Consider the following 21,340-nt stretch of genomic DNA (forward strand, 5'->3'; position numbering starts at 1 on the left):
CATATTTTTATATTTACCTTATAATGTTGAAAAGTACTTTACAATTGTCGCTGTCAAATGTAGCGACTGTTAATGTGGCAGCCATTTTGCGCACATAATAAGAATATTCCTTACCTTATGTCAAAAACCTATAAACTCATGATCTGAATGATTGATTTATCTAGAGGATTGTTGGACTCTGGGAGAATAAGTCTTTTCTTTTCAAAAAGTGCCAACTGATATTTAGTATCTTGCTGAAAAACAGGCAGCTAGAACCTCAGTTTAATATCTCATCTGAAAAACAGCAGTGCAGTGCTCCCCAGTTTAGCACTGAACTGTCAACCTGGACTATGCATAGGTCCATGATGGGGAACTTGAACCCGCAACCTATTGACCAATAAATCAGTCATTCAGATCATGAGTTTATAGGATTTTGACGTTAGCAGAGTTTGCCAGCCTTTGAGAATGCTACCAACTGAGCCCCATTGAAAGACTTAATGAGGGGTAATATTGACTTGTTGGTAAACTCCCTTTTAGCACTAAGTTCTTGATTCCATTTACACACCACCAAGATCAATACATTTCCAATAAACGAATAGTAAGCCCCAAAGATTCCCTATGTGTTTTAAAGACTACTAAAATGCTAATTTGTAAGGCAAAAAAAAGTAACTTAATCGATTTACCTTATCAAAATTTAGATCAGAACCAAAGATCCTATGGAAATCTTGGCTCTTCACCAGAAACTGCAACAGCCAGCAGAGTTTGCAACCTTTAGCTATTCCAAGACTAATTGCAGTTCTGCCAAGTAACTTTCTCTTGTTTGTTTACCTAACAATAGTGACAACTGAAATCATCTGTATACAAATCTTATCTAATTCTTATCTGTGTAAGACAAGAGTGTTCCTATGAAGAGATTTTACTGCCAAAAAACAGTTCATCTGTCACTCCTTGAAAGCTAGCACTGTACTGTTGATAAAATAATCTTCATTGTGTGCCATTGGGAGGTATGCGCTAGAGACTGCGATTGCAGCAGATAGGTTACAAAGTACCTGTTGCCAACAGAAGTGACAACATCACATTGTCATCAAGTGCATTTTCATCTCACATTAGGTATAACATCATCCATTACAGCGTATGCATTCTGCACCGGATTTTACATCAAAGGTCTACATAGCAGTGGCTGGAGAATGGCCAAAAAAAAGAGTGAAGGCCCCTGCCTTCCAGTTGTCACACCCTTTGCTGGAACTCACTCACAAAATAACACAGCAGCAGAGAAAGAGCGCTTCTCGGACCTGAAATCCCATGGGTTACACCAAAAATGTAGGAGGTACAAGTCAAAGAAAATCAGCACAATAGCCAACAAAAGTGCATGCCAATCTCTGCTGCCCTTTTTTAAATGTTTTTCAACCAAAGCCAAATGCATCCAACAGTCCAAACTGTCCAATTAAAATGGCTGATTTCGCCCTTGCAAAAGAGCAGTGCCTCTTCCACAGCAGAAATTGTCCAAAAAACAATGTACTTGATTCATGAAAGCCATGCGTAGACTGTAAGTTGTAACACAGAAGAAAATGTTACAATTTGTGAATTGCATACCCACCAGCTGAAATCTACACGTTGTAATTTGATGTGTAAACACTTGCATTCAAGCCAGACAAACATCAATAAGAATCTTAAACATTTAGTTTAGTTGTGTACGTAGAGCAATCACATATACATTGATTATCATTGTAAATGACAAGTCTTCATTCTCAACACAAATGCTCTGTCTTAAAGTTCTAGTTATTTACAAGTCGTTTGCAATCATAAGCAGCTACTTTTATGCTGCACAACCACTCTGTAAACCATATACAGTATATTCAAGATATAATCTGCAAAAGTACTCTTATTTATGTAAGTTAACAAATTGTAATTGCAAACTCCCTTGCACTTGTGAAACCTTGTCAAACTAAGTAAACATTGGTGAAACCTATATTCAAATTGCATTTCTGTGTACGTTATGCTTTTTACATTTCACATTTTGCCCCCAAGGTATAAGCTAAACACAAGTTCTCTTAACAGTAGCAGGTCGCAAATGTCCTTCACATTCTTTACAGATTTCACTTGCATTTCACGTTCTCTACCCGTTCAGCTTTCCCCCATCTCCACAAAATATTGCCTGCCTCCACCACTGCTTCTTCCCTCGGGCCGCCAAGACCCTTACCCATGCTTTTGTCACGTCCAGGCTTAACTATGCTAACCATCTGCTCGCCGTACTTCCCAACTGTTCCCTCAACAAGCTGCAGCCTATTCAAAACTCTGCAGTTCGTGTCCTCTCCCACACTAGGCTTTATGAGCCTAGCTCTCTCTTCCTAATAGGGGTTCAACTAGCTCCTCATCCCCCACAGGATCGAATTCAAGATCCTTGTTCTCATTTCAAAGCCTTCCATGACCTTGCCCTACCTTACCTCTAAAACCTTCTGTAAACTTACCTTCGTTTGGCAGCCTGTATCACATCCCCAATGTTATTATAGATGTAATGATAATCGTTTTTTCTTGCATTTGGTCGAGCCCCTATACAATTGAACTGTCTCAAAGTATTTAATAGGTAGCTGTTGTCAAGTGTCACTGCTGTGCGCAACCTACTCTGTAATGTAACTGACCATGGAAAGTAGTAACTGAGCATTTGCAGGTAAAATTACACCAGCCAATTTGCACACATCAATATCCCCCCAAAAGCCATGAAATGAATGCTCAATAAAGCTGGAGATTTTTTGGCTGGGGCACCAGAAAAATAATTGGTTTTCTTTGTGGATTGCATCATGGGGATTTTTAACATCGACATCAGAGAATGCAGCATTCATGATGTTGAGGTTTCTCAAAGAGGGGTGCGGGGAATCAAAAAATTCAGAAAGAAGTAAAGGTTTTTCCAAATTTCTCCTTTTTTTCTCCCTCTCTGAGAAACCACTAATCGTTATCTAATAGCGAGGGAAGTAAGAAATCAACCTACTCTGTAATGTAACTGACCATGGAAAACACTCAGTAAAGATCTGTGATTGGCACATGAGGAATATTGGGTTATAAAGCTGATTTCTTCCACTTCTTGCTGCAATATGGAGTCCTGTAGCTCAGTGGTTAGAGTACTCTCCTCGCAAGCGAGAGACCTGGGTTCGATATCCCAGCAGGAAGAAAACTTGGGCAAGTTACCTTACTCCACACGCTTGATAATAATCCCTCAAGAAAAAAAAACAATACTAAATTGGTCATTTCAATCCACAACTGTTTGTGGGACACTGCTGTGCGCAAATAGGCTGCTGCATTTCACCCACAAATATACAGTCAATTCACTTTACAGTATATTCTGTGAAGCGCTTTGAGGCATCTTGAAGACGTGAAAAGCGCTATATCAAATGCAAGGCTTATTATTATTATAGTATTACTGGGCTGCTTAGCACTGATAAGAGCAGACTTTAGGTATTTGGGCAATCAGCCTTTTGGATTTGACAATTCTCCAATGTTAAAGTATCAGACTTATGCAGACGTGTAGTTTCTTTCACTTATCAAAATATAATTAATGCCCTCATGATATATATAAAAATAATGAATACAGTATTTCGAATTTCAAACTTAACAATCGACTTATCCAAATACAATTCATACCTTAATCGTCACAAATATAATTAATATTTCGAATGCAAGAACTTTTTGATCAACATGTAATTCGGGTCACAACAACTCTCACAGACATAATGAGTATTTCGAATGTCAAACTTAATTATATTACTATTTGTGGTGTGGGGGGAATGCAGCCACGATTGACATGTACTTCCACGTAGGGAATACTTTGAAGCTGCACGATTCCCTTGTTGCAAAGGGGAAAATTCAGGTGCATCGTCGTGAATCGTGTATATATATATATATATGTATATATATAAGATGTGCAACTTGGGAAGCAGAATGACAGTGCTGCTGCTGCTGCTGATGGTGGTGGTGGTGGTGGTGGTGGTGCGACTCGAACTGCAGTTTTGACTGATGGCTAAAATTGCCATTCAATTGTACATTTTGCTCCTTCGGATGCGGTGGCGATACGACTGTGCGTTTTCCTTTTCTGCTGCAACAATTCGCAACACAATTTGCAGTGCTCCTAAAATGTATTGATTGTTTCCTGTTCAAATGTAGGGAGGAGGTGGGGGGTGTGGTGGTCAGTCGCGGATTTGGCTGAGCTGTGAGACACTGGTCATGAAGCTGTGATTTGGTACATCAGATCTCTTGTGGTTGTGTTGGGTCATTTGTGCTCATCTGAAATCAACAGATGGGATAACTTTTGCACAGGTTCTGGAGTGTCAGGTGGACGTGGCAATGAATGAAGGTGAATGCGAGAGAAATATCAGTGGCAGTGGGGCTGCAAACCAACGTGGTGATGAATATCCGATTTATATATTTCTGCAAATGGGAACACATCATTCATTCCCTTTCATACTCGTGTCCTATTCCGAGAGACAACCTAAACCTTCCCCTCTCCCTCCCCCACCCCTTCATTTCCATTTTATGGATTGAGCAAATTGCAAAACAATTCGTGTCCAATGCCATGTAAACTGTGAGCCCTGAATGACGCTTCTCTTTCCACATCTTCTTTGAATTTCGTTGTTATAGAATCAAGCAATTAACAGTGACATAGATTCCCCACTCCCCCTGTATTGTTTGTCCATTTATAGATTTTTAGATTTCTCAAGATCCAGGATTAGTGATTATATGTATAAAATGTAAATCAGGTGCTATATTTTCATTGAAATGTGAAGCTTTGCTGTGAGACATTTTATATGTATAATACACACACACATATATATGTACACATATAAACTTTGCACGATAGTATAATGGGATTAAAGTTATGAAACCATTGCAAATCCGGAGTTACTTAGCATCGATGCCCAAATCGATGTGATCTTTACGCAGAGGCGTTGGCAAAAGCCAAAAGGTGGGAAGTGTAGTGAGTGCATCGTTACTGAACCTCACAGCGCAGTGCAATGCAATGCAATGCAATGCAGTCCAGTACTGTACTGTACAGTACAGTCCAGTCCTCAGTGCTGTGCTATGTGCTGTGCTGCTTAAGCAGAGCTGTCAGGCTCGGGAGGCACTTTCTTGAACGAGTAAAAGTGCTGAGACTACAGGTCCCAGAAGACTGTGTGTGTGGGTGTGTGTGTATGTGTGTGTCCACCTCCACCACCACCATCACCACCTCCCTCCCTCCCTCCCTCTTCCCTCCCCACAGCCAATGCGCACGTCCGCAGCTGAGCTCTGCTCAGCGCTGTGGCTTTTATAGACATTCACCTGCTCCAGGAGCAAAGCTGCAGGAGCTCGAAAACCTGCTCGTTTGCTGATCAATCACAGCCTGACAGCTCTGACCGACTTTTCCTGGCTACCCCCACACCCCCCCCTCCCCCCCAAAAAAAATCACACACACACACACACACCACACACTCACAACCCATTTGCTTCACCTCCTCCCCTCTCTGCCACATCCAAACAGGACACACTCCAAAAAGTGGAGAGACACAAAAAAAAAGTTTTTGTTTAAAAAAAATATATATATAATACACACACACATATATATATATATATATATTCGGTTCTATCGACTCTGGTTTGTTTGTGAACCTGCAAAGGAAGGAAGGAGAAGAGAGAAAGAGAGAGAGAGAGAGAAAAAAAAAGAAACAAAAAAGGGAAGATTGTTTTTGAGGATGGGCTCGTTTGGCGCAAGGATCCTCTGCTGCCAGTCTCTGATCCTCATGTTGGGGACAGTGATTCAAGGTAACAATCGACCTCAAAACACTTTGATGGACTTTTATTTTATTTTTATTTATTTTTCTTGGAGGGGAGGGGGGAGGGGGGTGGTGCTCAAAGTCCTGACACTTGTAACTTTTCGTGGTTCTTTCTGCCTGTGACTTTTTGCACAAAGTCTTGATTTGCATGTGATTTTTATTGTGTGTGTGTGTGTGTGTGTGTGTGTGTCTTGGGTGAGTTGGGGGGGTGGGGGGGGGGGGGGTGGTTGGTGGGTGATGTTGAATGCAATGTTATCTCTGCAATTGGTTCCTTAAAAACCCTAGTGGATCCTTACCTGTGCCCTGCCTTACAGCAACCTGCTTCGTGTCGTGTGGATGTGCTGCTTGGCACTTGGTTGTTATTTTATTGTTGTTGCTTGCTGTTGTTGTTGTTGTTGTTGTTGTTTGTGTTGTTGTTGTTGTTGTTGGTGGTGGTGGTGGTGGTGGTTAAAAGATCCTTTTAAAACGCGAGCTAAGTTGCCTTAAATGTGTCTGGTTCAGGGTTTCAGTTGACCAGAGGGATGGTGGTGTGTGATGGTGGTTGTGTTGATGGTGGTGGAGAGGGGAGAGAAGAGGACAGACTGGACTTGTTAATCTGGTCCTGCAGGTGTCCTGCAGATCCAGTATCGAGGCTGTTCGTGCATTTGGATTCAACATATTTTAATTTTTTTTAAAACAAACAACACATCCCTGGAAATGCATCCCCCCCCCCCCACCCCCTACAGAACCTTAGAAACGAGGAGATGGATGATGGACCGGTGTGTGTGTGTGTGTGTGTGTTTGCCATGTGCTGAGGGTTAAATCGCAAGAAACACCACCAATGGTGTTTTGCTTTTTTTTAAAGAAAAAAATGAGTTCACAAACCACTTGTGATCTCTAACCCCAAAAAGTGCCCACACGGTATAAATGTGCGTTTGGTGTTAGTTCGTCTAAAGGACTCTCCTTCTTTGCAAAAGCATTCATTACTTAGGGGCACACTTGTTGAACTCTTGACATGTTGCCTGGAACCAAACTACCCCTTCTATTTCCCCCCCTCCCACACACACACACAACACATACACACAACACCCCCCTCCCACCCCACCCACTATTCACTTGTCACCCATATCGGTTGAATATTGCCTTATTCAGCTCAGTGAACAGAAAGGACAGATCTCACCTCATATGAGTGAGCAATATGCATTGCAATGTGCAGCCAGTCACACAAGTTCTGTTAGCATATTCCTCTCTTGCTGAACGAATAAAACGACCTCAACAGCCCTAGAGAGCCCTAACACTTTAGGGGAGAGAGAGAGAGAGAGAGAGCACAACAACAAAACTCGAGATTTGTCCCTTGTTGGAACTCGTGCCTTTTATAGATGTTTTCAAAAGTTTTTTCCTCTTTCTCTCTCTCTTTCTCTCTCTCTCCCCACACACCCCTCCCCAATAGAGTTCTTTTGTTGACTGGGTTTGCAAGCAGACACACAGCAAGCTCTGCTTTGGATTAAATTATTACTGGGTGGGAGAGAGAGAAAAAAAAACCTTGTTAAGGGTATAACTTTGAATAAGCAGGATGTGGAAAGTGGGAACCCTTTTGTGTCTGTTTTTTTTTTGGGGGGGGGGTGGGGATAGGAATAACATCATTGATTTAAAAGCTAAGCCAGTGAGGCAAAAAAAAATAGAAAGCATCATTCATTCCCTTTTGCATTTTCCTGTGCTGGTGATCTCTCCAGGCGGGAAGCTTTGTGCGGTTTAAAACGATCATGGGTTTTCCCTGAGAAAAGGAATATCATTCAATTTCAACTGACTGGGAAGTGTTAGCGTCAATCTGCGGATCAGGGCGTTGGACCATTGCGTTCTGATCCCATTCAAATCACAATGGAGTGTATCCCTGTTACGTACATGCTTCCTAGTCTGGATTGTTTTATATTCATTAATAACCCTGCTGTGTACCGACTTGAGCAGACCAGGGGGAAATCAGACTCGATCTCTGTGTAATAAACTCATTGTTTTATTTATCGACGAATTATTTATTATTATTATTTCGCCCACAAATGTACAGTCAATTCACTTTGCAGTATATTCTGTGAAGCCCTTTGAGATGTCTCGAAGACGTGAAAAGCGCTATATCAAATGCAAGGATTATTATTATTATTATATTTTTCCAATTCTTTCTGCATCCTTCCCTCTCCTCTCCCCGTCCCTCCATTTCCTTTCACAAAGGTGTTTGGCACTTGAAATTCTGCAACAATGAGGCTTCAATCCAAACATCAAACATATTTTGTTTGAAACAAAGTTACAATGGCTTTTCGTACACTGACAAATGAGGTGACGCTGTTTGGTGCAGAGAACTATTGGTTACTTAATGATTTTTTTTTAGAAAACAAAATGCCAATTACAACCACTTCAGGATGACGCTATGTGGACATTAAGTGGCGTCAATAAATATGATAGCATCAATATTTAAAAAAAACATTTTAATCCTCTACTTAGTAAACATTAATAATAAATATGGCACATTACCAAAAATGACCACTTGAAGGTTGGATTGAAAGCTTTACTGAAGTAATAACGCGGTGAAATAGAAGAACATTATTTACAGTAATTGTTTGGGGTCTTTTAAACATATTTTGCTGAATAAATCTCCACTGATTATTCAAACACTCTACATTGAATTTTTGGTCAACAAGGTGACTAATTCTGTATACACAAACTTGCGTTTCAAATTCAACCTGTAGGTATTGAAAACTCACTGACAATAGCTTGTTTGTCTGTTCTAGTGTGTGTGATCCATTCCCTAAAGGGTCACCCACTTGCCTTTGCTTACAGGGATGTAGGATTGGATTTGTGGGTGTCAAGGCATTAAGGTGTGCCCAAAGTGTGCTGGAATTTAACTAACAAAAAAAATCTAGCTTTACCTTACCACGCCTCTGGTAAGCTTCCCGCAGCTTAGAGTTCCCTACCCATCACAGCATTGGCTGGCACATTGTTTAGGGCAGGATATTTAGGAGATTGATGTGGCAACCTCCTTGGTGTTTTAGAGGTCAAAAAATCTCATGCTTTGTACCACACTTGTTGGAAATCAAGTGCTTGGTCCATGTCCTTTGGCAATAGGTAATCCAGAAGCCTGTCTCTGCCTCCAGTCGAGGTCAGTATACACCAACTTATTTGCCTACAAAAATACACAGCCAAAAGCACTTTACAGTATATCTTGTGAAGCGCTTTGAGATGTCTTGACAACATAATAAGGTGCCATACCAAATGCAAGGATTATTATTATTATCACTATTGTTTTGGTAAGGTACACACACACCGAACCTGAATTATGGAATTAGAATGAAAATGTACCAAGCTCATTCGAGTGGATGCTTGTTATTTTGCCAAGGGCTTTGGCAGAAACAAACAAACAGTTTAGTGAAAAGTGTAGACTACTTCTTACTTCTACAGATAGTTCTTGCAGATAGTGGCACAAGCACAATGAGCCAAAGGGTCAACTTCTTCTGTTCTGACAATATTTATGATTCTAGGATATCTATCACTCTGTCCTTCGTCCTAATGCACATTTGAAATGACGGAGACCTGCTGGAATGAACCGTCTAAAATCAAGAGTGCACAGCAAGCACTCTTAAAGTTTAGCAGTGTTCTGTAGCCTAGCAACCACTGAGGGTGCATCGTCCTCGAGTGCTGGGCTGTGGAATTGCTATTGCAAGTATTCTTCAAGACAGTCATCAAAGCAGCATCTTAGGAATAATTATTCCGAAAACATACTATGAAGCTTTTCAACAATTGCGTCGCAGAGGATCAATTCCCTTTTACAGTGTATTCTGTGAAACGCTTTGAGACGTCTCAATGACGTGGTTAGGCGCCATATCAAATGCAAGGATTATTAACTGCAAAATTAGACTAGATTTACTGACCTGTAGGATATTTTGGAATATTGCAGCCTGGAATTACAGCAGTGTGCAGAATTTCCAATACCTAGTGATTCAATCATGCCTAGAAAACTAATAATAATATTCCTTGCATTTGATATAGCACCTAATTACATCTTCAAGACGAAACCAATTGCGCACAGCAGTGTCCCACAAACAGTCATGGAATGAGTGACCAATTTATTATTTATTTTTGAAGAAATTATTATCACCAGAAAAGCGATCCGCCAATTGACTAACACCTGGGTTCTTACTTACTACCAGGTAAAAAGAGTAAGGAAACTTACCCAACTTTTGGTCCTGCCGGGAATTGAACCCAAGTCTCTCACTTACGAGGCAAGTGCTCTGACCACTGAGCTATAGGACTCCTTGGCAGTTTTGTCCATAAAAGGGTTGATTTTGCATCTAATTTTTGTGTTGTTTCAAAAGGATTGTTTCAAAAGGATGTTAGCGCTAGAGGATGGACTACTGCGGAGTCCTGTAGCTCAGTGGTTAGAGCACTTGCCTCACAAGCGAGAGACCTGGGTTCGATTCCCGGCAGGGTGAAACCTTGGGCAAGTTTCCTTAATCCACACGCTTGATAATAATCCCTCAAAACAGAAACAATAATAAATTGGTCATTTCAATCCACGACTGTTTGTGGGACACTGCTGTGCGCAATTGGCTGCTGCATTTTGCCCACAAATATACAGTCAATTCACTTTACGGTCTATTCTTTGAAGTGCTTTGAGACATCTAGAAGACGTGAAAAGCGCTATATCAAATGCAAGGATTATTACTATTATTATTACTTTGCCAATGTCAGTCACCCAGTGACAGTATCCAGCACTTAAAGGTTATGTATGTACCACAGTCAATTGGAGATTACAGCTTCATTTTCTTTTGCTCCTAAAATGTACCTTAACTCAAAACTCTGACGAGAACACTCCACCCAAACCAGCTCCTCTCCACTGTAACAAAATGTCATTTTCCATTTCCTACACCAGTCACCCTGCAGCTTCTCTGTACAAGATGCTAGTTTAGTGTTTAATGAAGAAACATCATGCTGGGTCCCCACAAGGAGCTGGATTGAGGACTACTTTCATTTTACACTCCTGTAGCCAGCAGGCTGATGCGATCTTCATCTCATCAGTCTGTCTGAGAAGTAAAGGGAGATTGCCTTACAGCTGTCAACTTTAATAAAGTTGAATCCTGAAAGGCACTGGTTTCTCGGTAAAACAATGCCACTTTGACCAGGACTTCTTCTGTGCTGGTTTGTAGTAAACTGGCTGTTTCTGATGTAGCTGCTTCGCCTATTGAAAGTTATGGCGTCTGATAGCTGTTACGAAACATGTTTTTCCAAACTATAGGTGTGGTTGTTCAAACAGAATGTCATTCGTTTGGACTGCCGGCTGCTTGTGGAGCGTTTGTGTGTTTCTACTGGAAGCCCTTTTCACCTAGCAGTCCATTGGCAATATAAAATATCAACAAGTACCGTAGTTGCTGAATGTCTAAGATCAACTAACCCTAACGCATCGCATGCCAGCATTAATGCTTCATTGTGTCTTTTTCCCTTGTGGAAGGATATGACCTAAGGCCTTTTTAATGGGTGAAAACCTGAAAGGGGGGTTGGGTGGGGGGGGGATAGGGGAAGCGAGAATAGATATCCAGAATGTGTCTGCAGATTCTATGTGATTTTTTTAAAAAAGTCCCAGTAGATTTCACAGTTTCCACTAGCTTTAATTGACTCTGTTGTGCATGGTTTGAAATGCTGTATTGCCTTGCTGGCGGTATTTACCAATGTAATTGTATGTTAGGACTCTGCTGTGGGGGTGGGAATGCTGCTGGCTTTGTTTTAACATGCTTTGGAGGAGATTTCAAGTAAATGCACCTTTTCCATAAGGTGTCCAGGACCATTCTGAATAATTTCAACTCAGAATAGCCTCAGAAACTATTCAATGAGACATTTTCCCCTTCCCCCAAGAAACTATTTATGGAGTTTTTTTTAGTGATGCAGCCCTTTCACAACCCCTCATGACAGGATACTGAAATACAGGATGTCTAATTTTGTTCCTCTATGTCAGGAGTGATCTAATAAATGAAAAGAATAGTCACTGGTCCAAAATGACTATCAGCTTCCTGTAGAATAAACAGATAAATCGAGGAAATAAATTGAGTCATTTCATTTATCCGCACAGGATGGAAGTGTACGAAATTCATAAGGAAAAGATTTTCCATGGAGAGAGAAAAATAATGGAAGAGGATCCCTGTCTGTATGCACCTCGTTGGGGTTATGCTGCCGCTAGCATTGCTGCTCCTAATGTGATTTTACAGAAAGCAATATGCCAAATCCAAGAGTTTTTTTTAAAAAAGTTCCTAATGCAATACATGCTTTTACCTTCCTGTCAACTGAAAGGTTTCCGGTATTATTAGATTTAGAGATGGATAATTTGAAGGAATCTCTTGTGTGGGGAATTGGATAGGTAGGCTAGAGGCTAGTTCAGTCGATAATCTGGAATTTTTACTATCTAAAAAAAATTTGTTTTGCTGGCACCATATTTTCTGTCAAGGACTCTTTCTGTCCCCTCCTCCCACTGTGTAGGAGGATGGTCAAGTAACCTGGAATGCTGTCAATTCTTTGTCCTACTTGTCTAATTTTTTTCTTTACACTGAGAAACAGTTCCTCCAGAATCTATCTGGCCCACCACCCTCCTTGTGCATGAGCAGAGACAGTATAGTATGTGTGTCTGTGAGTGCGTGTGTGGGAGGGAGCAGGCATTATACCTGAGCACAATCCTGGCCACATCCTGGGTCAAGGCTGCACTAGCACCGACATTTATCAGTGTAAAATTAATCCTTTCCAAAGGAATGTCTCTAAAGCAACTGTTTTTTTCTGAAGCATGTAACAATGGAAGCTTTCAAAACACTTTGACCACCACATTGCTTGTACTGCTTATGTTCAATGGGATAATTTAGCAGCAGATTCTATTAAAGGAGGAAAGCTGCATTACCTTTTCAGATTTGCAATGAAAAGAGGTCTTTACTTTCCTCGCAGAAGATCACATTTATTGGAAGTTCCCACCGTTCTAACAAAAATACAATAAGATGAGTGAATTTCCCTCCTGCTCTTGCTGTGATTCAGGCACAGAAGGTTCAGACACTCCTAATTATGAGGGTCAAGTTAACCATTCGACTAAAAGCCCAGCTTGTCTGCTACAATTGAGTAAGCTGCTGCACACAAATTATTTATAATCTTGCGATGACTACCAACTGAAGCATAAATAAGGTCAAAATCCGACCGCAGGGTCAATGGCATATCAAACTGTGTTAGCAACATTGGATGTTGCTGGTAAATTGATCCAGTCAAAGCAAAGCCCCCTCAGTTGTTCACAGTGAGCCATTCCCAATTCCTATAATCACTGTTGCAATCTTAGTAACAGTGAGTTTAGTTTACTGCAGTCAGGACCAGCACCTTGTCCTAAGCGGTAAACAACAAAACTTCCACTTGATGTGCTCGGGCAGGCACGTTCACGTCCATTTCCTAACGTTTCACAAGACCGAGAAACAATATTGATTTATTAACATGAGAAAACTATGAAGGCATGTTTTTTGTAAATAATGACTTTTTCCCCTCATTCTCAATTTCATTTCAGGACCAAGCAGAAGCAGATTTATTTTTTTGGCAGTAGCCGAGAGCATTAGCACTAAACTTCTTCTAAGGAAGCAGCTTGGCTTCACATGAACCGTCGATTCTGACTGTGTCTGCACCCTCTGCAATACATCTCTGGTTGTTATAACCCGTGATTTTGATTTGCTTCCCATCCAATCTTCTTCCTTCCTCTGACTCTTGCTGGGTTGAGATTCCACTGGCACCTACTACCTTCTGGTATCTCAACCGGGTCACTAACCCCATATGTGAGCCTAGGCAATTAGTGGCAGCATAAGTGAGTATTAAATTATCATAAACAAGGTCGGTTCTGTCCTCATCTGTTGTGCTCATATGTGCATTTTTCAGCAGAGGTCACCAGATGATGAAACCAGGCTGATTTCCCCCACCCCACCCACAGACTGGATTGCAGATTTTAACTGACGACTAGAAGGAAGGAAGGAACGTGCATTGTTATGGCTCCTAATCACATTGAAATGACTCAAAGTGTGTGATAAGTGATTCCTTTCAACCTTAAATACTGTTTTTGTAGGAATATGTGGCAGCCATTTTTCATGTAACAAGAGCCTACAAATAAGTATACAAGGTGAATAATCAACTCACCCAGAGAATTGATAGCTAGAACAGCGCACTCTTTATTGTTCCCAAACAGTCCCATGGGATTTTGGCTCCACCTGAAGAACAGGCAGATTGGAACTCAGTTTATTAGTACCTCATCCACAAGATTGCTCTGACAATGGAGCACTCCCCCAGTACTGCACAGACAATGTGCTCAGATCCCCACTCTGACTGTGAAATGAGAGTCCTTCCAATCACCTATGGCTGACATATATGGCTCACTTTAACACTAGGCAGTGCCATTACCAACTGAACTATCAGCTAAGCCTACTTACCCACGTCTGGATCCCCTACATTACCTATAGCTAGTGATATCAGCGTGGAATTACTGCTGATGATCTATGATGATCAATTTGCACTTTGGTGAACGTTCTGCACCACACTTTGGGGTCTCCAAGCCTTGGCTCTTGCCAACCTACCCCTAATAATTTCTGGAATTAGGTAAACAGAATGTGTCCCTCCAGGGAGAGATTGCGAATTCCATTCCAACAATCTATCTCTGGGATTTCCATAAGTAAGTGGGATGCATGGAATTCTCTGTTTGGTTTGGATGCTCTTAAGCATGGTGATGGGTTTCCGCATGTGTCAGACACTTGGCTGACCAAAATAAAATGCTGGAGTGCAGTTCCACAAGCACTGGTTGCCCTCCCGTACCTCTACCAAGTGTTATTGTTCACTTGGCAGTGAGTATTGGTGGGCCACTCGACTGGAGGGTTTCAGAGCCGAGCCTGACCCTCTCCTACACATATACACTACCAGTAGAGGGTGCTTTAAAGAGAACAAGAACAGGAACCCAGCTGGCTTTCCACATCCTAACCTTTAGAAGATACAATTTATAGAGCTCCCCATACAGCTTGACTGAGACCAGGAAAGTCAACATAATCTGAGATTCAAACCAATAAGCTCCCAGTCCATAAACTATAGCTCTATTAATTGTTCTTTCTATCTGATACCTTCTCCTTTGCACGTGAATTACCCTCATAAAAACACATGGTTGGTTCAAGACCCTTGGGCTGTGCTTCACATCTACATGCAGTCTGTGTAACACTCAGCCTGCACCCTGCAGTCTTACAGCTTTCAGCCAACACCAAGGCTCTTGAAATGTTCATGTTCGGACAGAGCAGAGAAGCACTAAACCCTGTATTGACAGTTGTAAACAGCATTCCTGCATATGCCTTCAGATAGCCCCAAATTCTTGCAAAATGTTGCAAAGGAATCCAGAGGTATTTATTTGTTTTCTCTTAAAAAAAACTTATGCCTTTGGGTTACAATACTGGGAAGAGTACAATGATTCCATCTTTGTGCTGCAGAGAGTTGATGGTTTATTTGTCAGCCTCCCCTTCCCCTCCATCAATGGCTGAAGAGAAGCAATTGGGTTCCTTTGCAATCTGCCAATGTGATTCTTGTAGCATTGACGCTGTTACACTTGATGTATATTTCTCCTTGCACAGTGCACTGCTCCTGTTGTCTGTCCTCCATGTTTATGCATGCAGCATATCACATGGAAATGTTGGTCTTAGATTTGAGGGAAAGAATCCGGAACTTTCCACACCCCAGTCAAGTCAGTAGCGGTGGTTGACATTATTTCTGCATGTTTGCAGCTTATCAATCCACCAAAAGCAGAGAGAACATGGCGTCCTGGTGGAACTAGCTGCAGTTCTTGTACGGTGAAGGGGGATGGGGGGGAAAGAGAGCTGTACAGCTGGGAAACAATGGCTGGAAGAGTATATTCAAGCTATATCATGTACCTTATATGTCGTCATTCTGGCTCGGTTGTTAGCACTCTCGCCTCAGAAGGTTGTGGATTCAAGCCCTATGTCAACTTGCACTCCAATACTGTTCTGGGTGAGTGCCTCAATGTCAGACTGAACCAAGGTCCCGTCTGCTTGTTCTGATGGAATGTTAAAAATGTCATGGCACTTTTCATCAACGGAAGGGAATTTCTCCCATTGTACTAGCCAACAATCCCCAAAATAAAATTGGGGATTTGCCTCATGGCAGTTTGTGGGATATTGCTGTGCACGAATTGATTAAATCAAACTTGGTATCACAAGCCGCAGATATACTGCAACAGGTGATTTTTCATGTGCTCAAGAGACTTTCATTCTATGTGAAACGTGCTGTATAAGTAGAAGTTGTCATTACATATACTGTATATTCCAAAAAACAAGATTGTTTCAGTGTGGTGCTTTGAATCATCAGAGCTGCATGGAGTACTGGTCTGGGATTTTTGCAATCAGGTTAGGAGCATGTGCCTCAGCAATTATTTGAGGATAAATAATGGGAATGATAAGTTACTGAAGTAAGGGCATAACCCTGCAGTATGATAACAGAGCACCCATTGCACTGCCAAATAACAAGAATAGATCAGTTAAGCTTTGATATATCAATAAACACTTTGATTCTGCAGAACATGTTCTGGTTAATGCTTTTCTTTACAGTCTCAGTTTTTCTGATTTATTCCTGCGCCACTTTCGTTCAGGAATAAAAATAAATAATTTGAGACTATCTAATCAGTTCCTAACATTCTCTCGATTGTCTGTTTCCCCTCTCCCTGACTCTGTCTGTCTTTCTGTCTTTCCCTCCATCCATCTCATGAAAATTGAGCGGAAAAGATAAACAGAAGAAAGTGAAAAAACTGAGTCAAAAAATGAAACAAATCAAAAGATAAACCATAATGGATACAGAGTAATGGTGCATATAAGATAGGCTGAAGCTGGGGATCAAGCAGTTTTCATTTTATAACACTTACAATAATTGCATTTCATATGGAGCCTTATCATACTCAAATGACTCAAAGCACTTCTCATGTGTTGTGTTGATGTGTAGTAACTGTTATGATGAAAATCACTGCCTAGAACATTTATAAAGAGCATTGAGATGAATGACTGAATGACCAAATTCAACCTTTTTTATGATTTGCATGAAACAGAGTTTATTTGAAAAATGGAGTATATTCAGTTCAAGCCTATTAATTGGAATATCCTGTTGATAGAAAATGATTCCCCTTTATTGATTTTAATCAGTTGCTCTCTCAGAATATTCTCATTATCAAAGCATTAGTTTTATCTGAATGGACTTCCCTCATCTTTATTTGAGTAAAGTGTCTCCCTTCCTCCAACTTGCAAGAATATCCAGTTTAACAAAGAGCAGGGATTGAACCTGGAACCCCTTTACTTTAATTAAGCTCTCAGTTCCACACCTTGCAGTTAACGCAGTCACTAAGCCATTAGGAGAACTACATCTGTAGCTGTTATATCTCCAATACAATTAGATAAAATTTAGATAAAACCCCTCTACATAAATACCAATTTAATGGTACACAGGGGGGGAATCTCTGAAACCTTGGTTCCAATACAGACTAAAACTCTCTCTCTCGCTCTCTCCATTTCTTTTACTATCATGCTATTACTACAATCCCATTGCACTCTATTGGGATCCTTAAACCGTTTAAGCAAGATCAACCTTTCCAGTTCTATTGAAGGGTGGCATCCAAAATATTAACCAATCTTTCGCTTTGGGATTGACTTTCCAATCTTATTGAAAGAAATCATGGGCTTGTTGGCGGCAGAAATGGGGGTGGGGAGAAATTTCACCGATGTGGTGTTGAAGTACTCTTCTGAAGTTGAAAACATAATTTTACGAAGGGGCAGAGGAAAGAGTTTCCAATTACTTTGTATCCAATTACTGATGTTACTGGGTGAATACATACCGAATAGTGATAACAATGGATACATTTCTCAGGGCCTATTCTCATATTAAGTAAAACAAGCTGCAATAAAAAAAAGTGATGTAAAATTTATATTTCAATGTTAAGTATTTTCACTACAGGCTACAAATAATTTGCTCTGGCTATTCAGCCAATCATGGTCTAACTATTATACAAATAGTTTGTGGCTTGTTAGTTTTCTAATAAGATTACAGTATATATATAATATATTGTCTTAACTTTGTTTCTATTCAATTTATATTTAAAACTAGAACACGGCACTCAAAACTTAATGAGCTTTTGCTCTTGCAAGAAAGTCAAGTGCTGCTTATAGCCAGGATTCCAGTTCTCAAACTATTATTCCAAGGGGCAATGCTACTGTAACGAGGAGTTGTGATTGCCAAAGATCTTGGAAGAGTGAATAATAGTCTATGTTGAATTATGCTCTCAGGACCTTTTGAGGGGAGGGGTGAAGGAAGGTCAATGTTGAAAGATTTATGTAGAAGGGGAAGTACTCTTTCTCCCCCCCCCCCCCCCCTCCCACCCCTCTACATAAATGTTCTTGACTAATACAGAAAATCCCAGCTTCATTGACAATCTATGCTGAATCAAGACAAATTTTTACAATTCTTGATTGCCATCCAGCAATTATCCAGGTGATGGGGTGGGAGGAGAAGGTAAGTGGATCTCCTCAGAGTTGAGCTAACGGAAAGCTATGTGGTTTTACTTGGTTAAACTCCAACCGTACCACACTATGGGTTCCCCGAGCTTTGCCTCTTACCAACCAATATTTAATACTCTCCAGATTTAGATAAACAGGGTGTGTCCCTCCAGAGAGTGCACTATACATGCCAGACACAGGAAAAATTTCTAATCATAGCATGCATATGTGAACTTCTCAGTCTGGTTTAGATAAGCATAGGGATGTATCAACCAAACAAAAATGAGTTTGGTGGGTGTGATGTTCCTTTCTGGTTTAGGCTTAACAAGAATAATGACTATTTGGGTGAAGTGTCAGAGGCAGCCTGTGGAAAAGTATCTAAAAGAGAAATGGAGAAAATTGATTAGAGATCAACTCTCTAATGACAACGTTATTATTAGATACAATCATAAGGTCCTTTTTGATTTTACTGTGCAGCATTTTCAATGGTCTGATTCTGATCAAACCAACACTAAATTTCATGCAATAATTTAATTTAACATTTGTGTGCTTGTGTTAGCCCACTGTTAGCTTTTTTATACTACAGGTAGAATGAGAATAGATTTCATAACTAGGGCCATGAGCCCTTTAGAGAACTCATGGCGTTTTGAAGTAAATGAGGACAAACAGTAATGTTGATAGGAAAATCTATTGCACGCACAGTAGATGAGGGGATTTGCATAGACATGGGTAGGAAAGTTTAGAAGCAGGAACAGTGTCTTGTTTCTGGAGTGGGAAACATGCTGTGTGTGGAGAGGACCTAATAACAAACGATAGAAAATGTTCAACACATTAAGCTGGAGAAGCTCGCCAGGGAAGTTTGACCTTTCTTCTGCATATAGCACAGAGCTGGTAATGATTTTCAAATAATGTAATACTGTACAGAAAGCTTAGTGAATTTCCTCCTGGGAAAATCCATTGTAATGATATCAAATGATTAAATAAATAGAAAAATGACAACTTGTTTCAGAAGCTGCTTGGATAGAAATACTGTATGTGTTTGCTTGGGTGGAGATTGATCTGAAAGCTGCAACACCAACCTACAGTTACATTTGAGGGCTGTGTTCAGAGAGACTCGATGGGATGAGAGAGTCCAGGATCCTAGCAGGGACATGCGCTAGTCACTCCCTGGGAAAACAACCCTTATTTTGCAGTTGAAACTCATTTGAAAATTATACAAATAAGCACTGAATGTATTGATTAATGGTGGCTCTGCATTATGAACACATCACACCGAAAATGTATGTGAAAGCTAAATGTTGAAGAGTTAATGTAAAATATTGCTTGGAACTTTAGGAAAGCATGTTTTACAACGTACAATTATTGCCACATTAGTGCCCTACTTGACCCTACATCCAGTCTGTGCCGATCCTTTGAGAGTTATTATAGACCTCAGGGGTTCAAGTGAATTAAACATGTGCTGAACATTTACTATGACCTACATCTATTTTGCCAAACAAAATGCTGTCCCACTGAATTAAAAACAATAAATGCATCCATTGTTACAAATACTTGTTCTAATTTTACCAATATGAATAGGAGTCTTGTATTATCAAAATAAGAGATCTCTTAAATTGTTAATCGTGCATTGAACAGAATTCTTCAATAGGGTCATATGAAGCGAGTGAATAATGGGAAACCTATGGCTGCTAATTCTATAATGACTTCACAGCAATTAAAAATTAACGATCAGAAAAGTGCACAATTTTTTTCCGGTAAATAATGTATGATGCAATTATTTTGTCTCTAGGCCCAGTCTTCCTTCTGTTGCTAGCTATTCACTTTGGTTTAAGTGTTCCCACTTCTGCCATCTACAGACAAAAGCCTCCCTGAAGGAAATGTGAGGTTCAGCTACTTGGAGCCCAGCTGTTTCCAGGGAAGGCTGACATCCCTGCAGGGAGCCAGTAGTCGTGTCTCTAGCACCTGGTTTTTAAGTCTCCAAGTTGTGTGCTGGCTTCACTCATCCCTCAGTGCCGGTACTACACCTGCGCTGACAAGCGTTTCGCCCACAAATATACGGTCAATTCACTTTACAGTATATTCTGTAAAGCGCTTTGAGATGTCGAGAAAATGTGAAAAGCGCTATGTCAAATGCAAGGATTATTATTATTTTATATCCTGTTAAGGACTGTGGCAAAATCACTGCATCTTTGACCTGGTGGTTGCATCTCACACAGTTGTCCACTAGAGGAGGTGGGGTCCAGTATAAACATTAGGGACCAGGGATACTAATAGCAGAGATAATAGCAGGGATATCCCTAACACAGATAATTAGGGAGCAGTGGAATCCTGCAGCTCAGCGGTTAGAGCACTCGCTTCACAAGCGAAAGACCTGGGTTCAATTCCCAGCAGGACGAAATGTTGGGCAAGTTTCCTTACTCCGCACGCCTCTTTTTACCTAGCAGTAAGTAGGAACCCGGTTGTTAGTCGACTGATGGATTGCTTTACTGGGTAATAATCTCTTCAAAAAAATAATAATAGTAAATTGGCCAATTCAATCCACGACTGTTTGTCGGACACTGCTGTGCGCAATTGGCTGCCGAGTTTTGCTCACAAAATATACAGTCTATTCACTCAACAGTATATTCTGTGAAGCGCTTTGAGACGTCTCGAAGACGTGAGAAGGCGATATATCAAATGCAATGGTTCTTATTATTATTTCACACGAACATTCATACAGTATTTGCAAGTGTGTACATTACTACCTAAAAGACAGACCTAAATTATTGATGCAAAGGACATAGAAATGACAAGGTTGGCGTTACTGAAATACCAACCACAGCCCTGAGATTCATTCATTTTACCTGCCCCAAAGGGACCTGAAAAAAGATCCCCTGGTTGGCTGACAGCTGTGAAACCAAATTCCAATGTGCTATAAAAGCTTCAGGTGCTGGTTATCCTCCTGTACCTCATCCAAGCAGCTAGCATTCAAATGTGAGCCTAAACAGTGAATGTTAAACCATAGAGGATGTCAAGGCA

At 40.7% G+C, this 21,340-nt stretch overlaps 1 protein-coding gene and 1 non-coding gene across 2 annotated transcripts in view; one reads left to right on the forward strand and one right to left on the reverse strand.

Annotated features, from left to right (window-relative positions):
• The first annotated feature begins 5,419 nt into the window (after positions 1-5,419).
• LOC103180129 (CD166 antigen) overlaps positions 5,420-21,340 on the forward strand; it is a 132,560-nt gene continuing 116,639 nt past the window's right edge. The window contains exon 1 of the mRNA XM_007895789.2: positions 5,420-5,766. Coding sequence (XP_007893980.1) covers positions 5,697-5,766 — 70 coding nt within the window. The 5' untranslated portion in view covers positions 5,420-5,696. The remainder of the gene's footprint in view (positions 5,767-21,340) is intronic.
• On the reverse strand, positions 9,984-10,055 carry trnat-cgu. The gene has a single exon. It is a non-coding gene; the product is annotated as a tRNA-Thr (tRNA).

This window comes from Callorhinchus milii, unplaced genomic scaffold (assembly GCF_018977255.1).
Source record: "Callorhinchus milii isolate IMCB2004 unplaced genomic scaffold, IMCB_Cmil_1.0 Scaffold4, whole genome shotgun sequence".
Classification (NCBI taxonomy): domain Eukaryota; kingdom Metazoa; phylum Chordata; class Chondrichthyes; order Chimaeriformes; family Callorhinchidae; genus Callorhinchus; species Callorhinchus milii.